Here is a 12480-nt window from a genome sequence, read left to right as displayed (position 1 = left end):
GGAAAAAATATGGGCAAAGCAATGGAGATAATGTTAAAAAGTGAAGACAAGTCTGTAGATTAATCCACAGAAGATGGAAGTATTTTTAATATGTAAATCTGAGAGTTACTTTTAGAGGAAGATGAGTACTAACATTGAAGCACGACTGAGATAGCGGGTGTATGTTACATTAAACTAATGTACAGTATGTAATCCAACATAGCAGGAAACCAACACTTCTGGAAATGAACACTTAACATTTAAACAGCAAAATGAGTCATCACTTTGGTTGCTTTCAGTATTGTTTCTTGAAAAAAAAAAAAAAAAAAACGACTGCAAATTGTTATTGTGTATTCTTTGTAAATGTCCACAGCACACTGTACACATTAAATGGCTATTTTTGTATTGTTCTTGCATGGACACCAAATGCACTTTTGATATTCTACCCCTTGAAGAACTTCTTGTTGCTGCTGCTGCTCCAATGCAGGCAAAGCAGTTTTTCTTCTTATCTGCATTTTCAAAATTTCATCTACAGTACACTTACAGTTCAGTGGTTCAGAGCAATATTATCATAACTAGACTTATGGCCATAAGCCTCCATGGTGATTTCTGGCATACACAGGAACTTTTAATTTGCTTTAATGGAAGATGTTACAATAGTATTACTCTGAACCGTTGAATTGATGATAGAGCAACCGAGTGTGGTTTTACCATTTCTTTGCTCAAACTTTTCCTACTACGTCAACAAAGGTGGGAGAAATATCACTTTTGTTTCTTGAGCATGCCGACAATCATTGTTTGGTGATTTTTGAAAAAATCTACGACTAACAGCACAGAGGCCAATCAACTGCCTGTTCTAATATTGTGTCCAGTGTTTGTAATCTGCTCAATTAATTGCTTTATCATGCTGCTTGCACTATTATCCATTTCATAAGGATCATCTGGTTGCCATCCTGAACAAATTTCTGTTTATGTGTAGAAACAATCAAGACATATTGTATATTTTCATTCCATATTTCTTTGGTTTTCTAAACATATATTGCTGGAAACTAAAGTCTTCCCCAAAAGCCCTCCAATCTCTCATCCATGGTGTAATACTTACCAGCTTGGTAGACATATGAACAGCAAAGAGCAAAATTATTGAACAGCTTTCGGACAAGAGTTAGTCTGTCAATTTTTTATTTCTTCTCTATCACAGATATTGCCAAAATCACAAAGCTTGAAGCAATGTAAAGAATCTGTTCTTGGACATCAAAGCTGTAATTTCTTCAATATTTCATTCCAAAACTTTTTTTTTTTTTTTTGTTAGTTGCTTTATGTCGCACCGACACAGATAGGTCTTATGGCGACGATGGGACAGGAAAGGACTAGGAGTGGGAAGGAAGCGGCCGTGGCCTTAATTAAGGTACAGCCCCAGCATTTGCCTGGTGTGAAAATGGGAAACCACGGAAAACCATCTTCAGGGCTGCCGACAGTGGGGTTCGAACCTACTATCTCCTATCTCCCGAAAAAACATTTCTAAGTCTTGTAAAATTTATCCTCATTTGAGCTAAATAGGCATTAGTATGCATTAATTATGATCTCTTCCAGGATTTCCTTGGGTTAGAAAAACTGCCATGATTCAATAGGTGTTTTAACATTTCAGGATTTCCTATTAACTCCAGGTAAATGTGATACCATATAGTGGGTCTCTATTTAAACATTTGAATGAGAAGCATGAAGGCCCCGTTGGTAATTCCATCCTTTGCCAACATGAACAGCCTTCTAACAATAATGGTCTCTTCTCCCCAAAATTTGCATCCACTTCTGCTTCAAAGTTGTGATTATTTTTCGTAAACCTAATTTGTTTCATTACGATTACTTCCGTTGTTCAAGTTCACTTCCTCCATTGTTTCATCTAATTATTGAAGTATCTGATCACTGGATGCCAATAGAAATTTTCCAGTTTCACCAACAACAGTCACTGTGCCTTAAAGTTTGTATTAAGCACAAGCATATTAACAAAACTTAACTTATTGCAATGTACAAACTGTGCATTGTTATTCATTACAGAGTGCTCACCAAAATTGGCAGCCATATGAATTTTATGGAGCAATCGAAGGATATGTATAGATACTTTAAGGCAGAAACAGGATCTAGGAAGGACAATCCAGGGATCATTAATAAACAAGGACTTACAGAAGGCAGAAGTATACAGTCAGCAATATGTAAAGGTCGTTGGATATATAATGTCCAGATCGAGGAGGCAACTACTAATGGCAAAATACTGAAATTTACCTATGATAAAAAAGACGTTCCTAAAAATATACAAAAGTTAAAAGCTGGAGAGGAAGCTGGGATTGATAAGATTTCTGGGAATATAGTGTCACATCTGAAATACTTATTTGATTACTCTTTACAGGAAGGAGAGATACCAATGAAGTGAGAGTTGCAGTAGTAGCGCAGTGTACAAGAGAAAGGATGACAAACATAAAGGAGATAATTATAGATCAGTCCGCTTGACATGTGTTGTTTGTAAGCTTTGGGAAACCATTCTTTCTGATTATATTAGATACATCTGCAAAATTACTGACTGGTTTGAGAGAAGGCAGTTCGGGTTTAAGAAAGGTTATTCCAGTGAAACTCAACTTGTAGGATTCCAGCAAGTTACAGCAGATATTTTAGATTCAGGAGGACAAATGGGCTATACTGCTATTGACCTATCTAAGGCTTTTGATAGGCTAGATCATGGGAGATTACTGACAAAAATGAGGGCTACTGGACTAGACTAGAGAGTGGTTGAATGAGTGGTTACATTTCTAGAAAATATAAAATAGGCCAAGGCTGTAAAGGTGTGTGCAATTCATTGAGAAAAGTCCACTGTCACATTTTATGATGGACTAAAGAGTCATTATTAACAAAAATAATCTGCTAATGCCAACTATCCAATTGGCTAAGTTGAATCCAACTGCCATCTTCCTTGATGGGTGTGGATACCGATCTTGAGGTCTATCTCATGTAAACTTCACCACAAGTGTAAGGAATTTTGTAAAAACCTGGATGTTTTAATTTTGGTATCTGATCTTTAGTTGGTCCATGTAGTTGCTGTACCTTTGTGCATGTTCCAAATATGGTCTTAGTATTGTGCTTGCGGAGATCCTGGTTATGCGATCAGTTGAACCCTGAATATACCTGTATCATAGCATTAAGCTCATGAAACATATTTTTGTCTCCGGTACTTGGCCCTAGAAATAGCAGTATTGGTGTAACCATTTCTGAGAAACACCAATTTCAAGGTGTAAAATTCCTCGACCAAAGATTCCTTAAATATCTTCCTGGCTCTAGTTGTTAAGGTCGTAATAAATGCCAAGTTGCAGGATGGTGGTGTGAGTCTGCATGGGGATACCTGTTGGTATGGGTTGGCTTCCTGTATTCAGCGTGGCCTAAGGAATATCTTGGAGACCAACATATCTTGTAAAGATAACTGTCCTTCAGTCCCTCTCTCTATAGCAAAGCATATTGAAGGTTGTTGATGGTTAAGGTGTTCTAAAAACTCATCAAAAGCTTTCCCTCCCTGGCAGGCCATATGACAAAGACATCATCAACACACCTCCACCAAATGTTTGGTTTAACAAGTGCTGAACATGAGAGCAAAGTTTTTATAAAAACTATCACCAGAGATAGAGGTCTACTCACTGCTACTCCATCCATCTGCTCATAATATCTGCCATCCCACAGGAAATAGCAGGCATGTATGCAGTGATATAAAGGCCTTGTAATGTCCTCTGTAAATTACTGCTGGATAAGGCGCATACCCAAATCCATTGGTAATCATGTGAACAAAGATTGCACATCAAAACTCGCCAGAACATCTTCAGGTTGAAATTGTAATGCCTTTTACCCAGGAACAAAAAGGACAGAGTCCTTAAGATAAGACGTTTTTTCCAAGAAGTGGCTGAAGCAAACTACCAAGGTTATAAGTAGGAGAATCACTAGCACGTACTCTTGGTCTAAGAGGTACACCGTTCTTGTGGATTTTGAAAGACGGTATAATCTGGGTGGAATGGCATCATCTGGGGAGACCATTTTCTGCACCTCTGCTGGACGGGACGATTGTTTTATTAACTCTGTAGTGGCTCTTTAATAACTAGTTGTAAGATCGCTAGTCACTTGTTTATATACAGAATCTTCCAACAATTTAGACATCTTGTTATTATAAAGCTCTCGTTCTAGGATTAGAGTAACATTACCTTTGTCAGCCGACAAAATTATATTTGGATTGTTCTTAAGTTCCCTTAAGACCTCATTCTCTTCTCTTGCCAAATTAGTGGAAGGTGGGTTGGATGACTAACATTTGCTCAGAGACCACCTCTTGACAACCAGTGCTATTTCGTTCGTCAGTTGTCCTGATGAAGACTGACATAGGTCAATCAAAACATTGATACCTGTTTTTCATATTTTATATAATTTATTCCACATGGTATAGACAAAAAAGGACATGAGAATAATTATCTTTATCAACATTCAAATAACAAAACTCTTAGTTAAATTTTGTTATTTCCTCTGTTCTACTTACTTGGCATATGCCTTCTCGAGGAGAGCACTCCAGAACTCGTTATGCTCTGAAGAGTGCAGGAACACAAGCTTTCCATGGACTGTTGGGAGTCTGTCATCTATTACAACATCTACCCAACGCCCATACTGCCAAAACCTGAAAATAAATGAGTAATCGGTTAATAATCTTACAACATAGACACTTTCATGACCACTAAATGACATGATTATATACTGGGGATATTAGGTCATGTTACAAATGACATGTAAGCTGACACGTTTCAACCTTTGAAACAATACGCCTCAACCCAGGATCGACCATTCGACCTCCTGCATGCTAACCCAAAACTCTATCCACTGCACCAATTGTACAGCACGACTAATATGTGCTGATAGAGGTAGTTACCCTACATGTGGTTACAGTATTGCCAGATTGCCACTCTTCAGTGTCCATTTTCTGCCAGATATACTCGCAGGATGAACTTTTCTGAGAGAAATTTCATTATTGCAGGCATGTGAGGAGTCGCAGTGAGACGCCCGAGTGCGCGAATTTCAGTTCACCCTATATGTATGGCCAATTAGTTTTAAGTGTTTTAAAATCTTATTGCTGATGATTGCCTAATATCAATTGGCCAAAAATAGTACCATGATTTAAAAAAATTGAAATACTAATTTGATCTTGCATTGATTAGGTGATTACCTCATTTGTCTACAATAATTATACTGTCATCAATTCTTCTTCTTCTTCTTCTTCTTCTTCTTCTTCTTCTTCTTCTTCTTCTTCTTCTTCGTTTTGCCTCATGACTGAGGCGTCGTGACTATGATAATATTCAGCCCTCTAGCCGATGAACCATACTCCGCCATTCTTCCCTACCTAAAACTTTCAATGTGGTTACTCTGAGCGAACACTGTAGGGGGCCGTTCACCAAGTCAATCCATCGCATTGGTATTCGTCCTCTTTGTCTGGTTCCCTGGACTTTGCCCTCAACAATCAGCTTTTGAAGACTACCATCTCGGCGCATTATATGTCCAAAGTAGCGTACAATCCGCTGAGAGACCTTACACGATAGACCAACTTTTATCTGAAGTTGGTTCAGGATTGATGTGTTCATGCGATGAGCTGTCCAAGGAATCCTTAACATTTTCCTCCAGCACCACATTTCAAAGCTTTCTATCCGTTCACAATCACGTTTGAGGATGGTCCACGTCTCTGCGCCATACAAGAAGACTGAGAAGACTAGAGATTCAACGAGCTTCTTTTTTGTCTTTCCAGATCTTCCGCAGACGGATCATTGCTACCTTTACTGTCATCAATACAGAACATGAAAATTATAAACTTCGATGTTCAGCTCATTACGTCACTACACTAATCATTTGACTATCTACTCTACTACCTGCATATTGATTTTGTAGCAGAATGGTAAATCCTTTGTGAGTGGTTTTCTTTTTTTCTTTTTTTTTTAATGAGTGTACTCTACATGGGAAAGCACTGGGAGTGTGGGAAGGATGATAACATTCATTAATTCTGAAAAACTAAAGACCTGTGATAGTGTTGCCAATTATCCAATTATATATTTGGGAAAGTCTGTTACAGATGGATATAGAACAAATATTTATAATTTAAGTTAAATGATACCTGAAGTGAAAAATGCCAGCATATTTGCTTCCAAAGCCCTGGTCATCAGGGACAACTTGATGGAATAAATGTTTATGAAGAGTGAGATTTGCCACGGCAGCTAGCAACCAGCAATCACCTGGAAAAAATAAAAACAGAACAAAGCTTACAATCAATTTTCCTATGCTTTAAAATGATAACAGAACATACATACAACAATCAAAAAGGTGGAATGTCTGTTTAAGAGAAAGGGAAAAAAGGAGAATTTCAATTTACCACAGCATCCAGAGTTGAAAAGTGAAAGAAACCCTACACCCCGAATATCATAATTCTGCTGAATGGAATGAAAGCAAACAACGAAATTCATGCTTGGTTGCACTACAGAGTGAAGTGAAGGAATATAAATATAATACATCCTTTCCTATAGTGTCAATATATCATAGTCATGTTGAAACACTGTATTCTATGAGATCTCCAAAGTTAAGTTACAATGGGCGTGGTTGCCACTCGGATGAGTAACCAAGTACTGTTGATGACAAGAAGAGAAGGAAGGAACTGACAAATCTTTCGCAAGTAAACTCAGTTTGGGATGCATGATGAGTGGCCCTGTATAACTAGGTCGTCAACATCCAGGTTGCCGGGATGGGTGGCTCAGACGGTTGAAGCGCTAACTTTCTGACCCCAACTTGGCAGGTTCAATCCTAGCTCAGTCCGGTGGTATTTGAAGGTGCTCAAATACATCAACTTCTTGTCGGTAGATTTACTGGCATGTAAAAACTCCTGCAGGACTAAATTCTGGCACCTTGGCATGGGACAAAGCCAATAACATTATTATTATTATTATTATTATTATTATTATTATTATTATTATTATTATTATTATTATTATTATTATTATTATTAACATTCAGGTAGGATAAGGCATATTGATGTTTTCATTATAGCAACAATTGCTTCTTTGATATAGATGAAAATAAAAGTTATCCATGCAGCAAATATCTTTTCTGGCCTTTTCTTCACTTATCCACGATCAGTGCTAATGTAAATTAAGTTTAGTTTTATGGCTGGATGCCCTTCCTTGAGTTAAACCTAATGTAGAGGGGAAGTATTCACAACTGCATGTCCCTATGGTGGTTTACTGTATAGTGTGATGTGTTGTATCAAAATTAAGATGTGCATTAAGACTACCACAAACACCCAGACCTCAAGCAACAGGAATTAACCAAATGTGGCTAAAATCCCTAGTCTGGCCAATAATCAAACTCAGGAATCTCTGAATTTAGGCCTACTGCACTGATCATTCAGCCAAGGAGCTAGACCAGTAGATATCAGCTATACACATAAAATGAAGTCCCCAATAGATATCTGCTGTGTTTGTGCAGTCCTATCTCTAAAACTGCCAAACCAATTTTGGTGCAGTTTTGGCTGTAGTATAAACCACTTTTCAAGGAAGTTTTAGATATATGAAACACTAATCTATGGCAAAAAATAGGCCATTCTGGCGATTTCAGCAAAGGATGTCAAAGAAAAAAATCGACATATTAGTGCATTCTTGGCTTACACTGCCTAAACCATGAACAATAGATCCCAAGTATGCTTGAAAGGAAAAAAACATCCACATAAGTATACAGGCCAACCGATCTGTAAGAGGAAGCCCTAAATAAGTGTTTCTATGGTATGTGGTCAATGGCAAATAAAGATTCTTGATTCTTGAACAGTTTGCAGTAAAAGTCAACCTTAAAATATGGAGTCATATTTTTTAGATAAATCATATAATCTTAATTAAAATAAATTGTTATTTATTTCAAACTTATTAAAATTAAAATAGAGTTTAAAGTATGCAATTGATATGATGGCCAGGGAAAAATGCTGCAATGAGCGATTGTTGAGGAATGTACCTTTAAAGGTCATACGGTGCACACACATCATACATCAGGAGGAAAACATGAAATGTCATATACAAGGCCTATCATTATAAACACACAATTGACCTGTGCTAAGCCAGGGCAGGTTGCTAGATTACTTTAAAGCGAGAATTATTGTAACAATAGAAAATCAATTTCAGTTTGAAAGTATGAGGCAGAATTTTCAATTGCAATACAAACAATGACGACATGAGTTTGAGAAAGAGATTTAGGGTTCTAGTGGAGGATGGGAATGAAGGCGCATTTGCATAATTAATAACTGATTTGACAGAAAGCAATTTGGGTTTAGGAAAATTTATTCCAGTGAGGCTCACGTTGCAGGATTCAAGCAAGATAGGACAGATATTTTAGATTCAGGTGGTCAAATGGACCGTATTGCTATTGACCTATCAGAGATAAGACATTTTGCCAATGATGTTATACTGTATAGAATAACAATTAACTTAGAGGATTGAGAGCAACTACAAAAAGACCTTGACAATGTTGTGAGATGGACAGCAGACAATGATGAGCTATCCCTCGTAAATGAGTATGATTGTCTTCCTGAAGAACTTAGTTTTTGTGAGATCTTAAGTGACTGTAAAGGCCAATCCTAGAACCACAGACTTTTCCACATTTTTGACACACATTTGTTCTGTTAGGTACTGGCTGTGTAGTGTTTTTTCTTCATGAGCTTACATTGTTTTCTTGCATTGCGCTTGTCAATTCCTGTTCTCCGCCTTTCTTGCTCGAAGCGCTGAGTTCCTTCCCAGACATTGCGATGCCAGATTGTGTGGTTACGTGCCGTAGCTTCCCAATTGTTAGTTTTCATTTGACACTTTTCCATGTTGGTTTTTAGTGCATATTTGTAACGCTTTTGTGGTCTTCCAAGTTTTCTATGACCATCCTTTAGCTGGGAGTACATAATTTGTTTTGGGAGACAGAATTCAGACATGCGAATGATGTGGCCTGTCCAGTGAAGTTGGTGCTTGATAATCATGGCCTCAATGCTAGTTCTTCCAGAACACTGATGTTAGTGCGTCGATCTTGCCATTTCACCCTCAGGATCCTTCTCAGGCAATGCTGATGGTATTTTTCCAGGCATCGTATGTGCCTCCTGTAGATAGTCCACGTTTCGCATCCATATGTTAGAGATGGTATAACAGTAGCTTTGTAGAAATAAAGCTTGGTCTGAATGCTAATATTATGATTATCAAAGACCCTTACCCAAAGACAACCAAAAGCCATACTAGCACATCTGAGGCGGTGTTGAATCTCATCATCAAGATTTGCATTTGCTGAGAGAGGGTGCCAAGTTATGAGAAATGTTCTATGTTCTTCAGAACTTTGCCTTGGACTGTGATTGTAGGACACACGCAGGTGGAGTTGGGTGCAGGCTGGTAAAGGATCCGAGTCTCTTGGATGTTAAGGCTTAGGCCAATACTTGTATAAGCTTCATCAAATACATTTAAGATTGCTTGTAAATCGTGTTCAGAGTTTGCAAGAACAACATTGTCATCAGCGTACTGAAGTTCAATGATGGATGTAGTGGAAATTTTGGTCTTGGCTCATAGTCTACTGAGATTGAATAAACCTCCATCAGTCCTGTATTCAATTTCTATGACTTTTGGTAGTTTCCCCATCAACAACATGAAGTACAGTCCCAACAAATATTGAGAACAGAATGGGAGCTATTTAAAGTTAAGAACTTCATTTTGGTCCATATTGAATCTAGATTTACACTATAAATTGAGGATAATTATGTCCACCTTTTTAATACAAATACAATGTGATGCCATTAACACATCACGAATTTATTACCTTTCAAAAAATTGGGACCGGTTTCGGCGTTATTTGTATGCCATCATCAGCCATAGGAAACTGTGACAAGGCTTAAGTACAATATTAACATGACATACAACATAAATATATATTTAAAAAGTTTTGACCATATTCTTACATAACTATTAAAACATTTTTGGTATAGTCCTTAAAACTTAAGATTAAAATTTAAGATTAAGATTGGTAGCATATTATATGCAACATATTATGACTTATTACTTCTATACAATTTTTGACTAAAGTTAAAGCTTTGTCAGGTTCTTTAAATATTACAAAATGCTGATTTAGCATCCAGTTAAGAAATTTTTCACTCTTTGAAAATTTTTATAACTACTAGGCGTTTAAAGGCAATTGTACATTTTGGTCAAAAATACCTAAAACTGACATGTATTAAAATGAGTTCACCTATTATCAAATTGGAAACAGTAACCTATTTGTACTAGGTGTAGGGACATGTTACAGTATAAGTCTTTGGTAACTCAAAGTCTTGCATTAATGCAGTTTGGTTATTTAACAACAAATCGAGTAAAATTATAAGTTCGGCTGATATTATTTTAGATTTTAAAACATTATTTGTCCATTATAGAGGTCCCTTGCAGTAAAGATTTTTAGTGGGCAAAACAGTTCCTTTTATAATTGATTACAGGTTCACTCTATTTTGGGGTTTGAATAGAATGAAATTCTTATTTCATTATATAATGATGTTGTGCAATATTCATATACATAATGTTCCGTCTTTGCTGATGTTCTTAAAATATAGATCGACTTAACAGGAGTGGACTGGTGAATCGGAATTTCTTGGAGCATTACATTCAAGGTCTTTGAGGTTCTAGAAATATCTCGATCCAAGACAGTTCCTCTCCGGCTTTATTCTCGACAACGTAGTACTTGGGGTCATAGTAGTCTGTTATCTGCCTTTCCAGTAGACAGTTCCTCTCTGGCTTTATTCTCGACAACGTAGTTTTAGTTCTCGGAGCAGAAGAAGAAACATTTGTAGTTAATACTCTTAAGACTTAAATGTATATGGATTGATTACAGTGCTCCAATGTGAGCGTATTTTTTAATAATGGTTTTACGTCCCACTAACTACTTGTATGGTTATCGGGGACGTCGAAGTGCCGGAATTTTGCCCCGCGAGAATTCCTTTACGTGCTGGTACATCTACCGACACGGGGCTGGCGTATTTGTGCACCTTCAGATACCACCGGACTGCGCCAGGATCGAACCTGTCAACTTAGGCTCAGAAAGCCAGGGTCGTAACCATCTGAGCCACTCAGCGTGGCTTCACAATGATTCTCCCCTAACTAGTTTAGACTGGGGTTGACAATCACAATATTCATTTTTCCGGAAACCTTTCGCGGACGAACTTAAAATTTTACATGAAGGTTGTTTTCTATGTCCTAGATGTTAAAAAAACTAAAACCCGTGGCGCAACAGCCCCGAAGCGCCATGGCCTACCAAACGACTGGTGCTCAGCTCGGAGGCCTGCAGGTTATGAGGTATCGTGTGGTCAACATGACGGATCCTCTCGGCCGTTATTCTTGGCTTTCTATAGACCAGGGTCGCCATTTCACCGTCAGATAGCTCTATATTGTAATCACGTAGGCCTAGTGGGCCTCGAACCAGCCCTCAGATCCACGTAAAAATCCTTGACCTGCCCGCGAGTCGAACCCGGGGTCTCCGGGTAAAAGGCAGGCACCCTATATGTTGGATAAGAAATATTTTTTAAACACTGTAATCCTAAAACTAAACATTCATTCCTCCTGTTCAACGTACGAAGTCAACATTTCACAAGATTGGTTTCATCTACACCCTAAATGTTAAATAACATGGGGTTTTAAAACATTCCATTAGTATGGTGTTCGAATGAGTGTTAAATGCGAAAATAAATAATCATTACTACAAAACCGTTTGACATACGAACTGAAGTTAAAGGCTACCCGACAGTGGGCTCTCCAAAATTTAAAACTTTAAATTTAAAACCGTAGCAAAGTATGGTTATCATGCTAGTACTGTGTAAGAGAGAGAGAAAAAAATTGAACCAACATATTTACATATCTGCATTCTGATTTTTAAAAACGTGTTTATTTGTACCTAAATGTGAAACCTACATTTGGTAAATTTAAACAAAACCAAACGTGAAGAAGTTTCGATATTTTTTGCAGGAAATAATTATTTACAGGAAGAGTGAAATCTGGAATCAGCACAACATTAATTATCGGATTATATGAATTTAGCGTTGTAATAAACAAGGACAAGGAGCTTATGAGACGTTATTAAACGTTTGCTTCAATAATGACTTACACCATTATCATTCTCAAGATGTCAATTATGTATGAATTAAATATTTCTGGTAGTATTTCATGATACTTACTTCATTCGGTTCAATGCCAATATCCATTTTTATCTTCCTTCTTTTTCGTATTCCTTCTAAGGAACACGATAAACTTAACGCTGGGATCGCTACAACGTTCTGAATTATGGCAGTATCGTTCAGTACGAGGACGTTTCACATTGCCTCTATATGTAGGGTGAAATAAGGTAACTCCATGATATCAAGTAAAATGAAATGGCGTATGGCTTTCAGTGCCGGGAGTGTCTGAGGAC

At 37.4% G+C, this 12480-nt stretch overlaps 1 protein-coding gene across 7 annotated transcripts in view; it reads right to left on the bottom strand.

The window, feature by feature from the left end:
* LOC136877476 (calpain-B) overlaps positions 1-12480 on the bottom strand; it is a 653760-nt gene that overhangs the window by 141784 nt on the left and 499496 nt on the right. For all 7 annotated transcript variants that reach the window (XM_067151546.2, XM_067151550.2, XM_067151547.2 and 4 more), the window contains 2 exons: positions 6149-6266; positions 4535-4669 (listed from right to left, as the gene is read on the bottom strand). In XM_067151546.2, coding sequence (XP_067007647.2) covers positions 4535-4669; positions 6149-6266 — 253 coding nt within the window. The remainder of the gene's footprint in view (positions 1-4534; positions 4670-6148; positions 6267-12480) is intronic.

Source organism: Anabrus simplex, chromosome 7 (genome assembly GCF_040414725.1).
Source record: "Anabrus simplex isolate iqAnaSimp1 chromosome 7, ASM4041472v1, whole genome shotgun sequence".
Classification (NCBI taxonomy): domain Eukaryota; kingdom Metazoa; phylum Arthropoda; class Insecta; order Orthoptera; family Tettigoniidae; genus Anabrus; species Anabrus simplex.
This window is presented reverse-complemented; position numbering and strand designations above follow the sequence as displayed.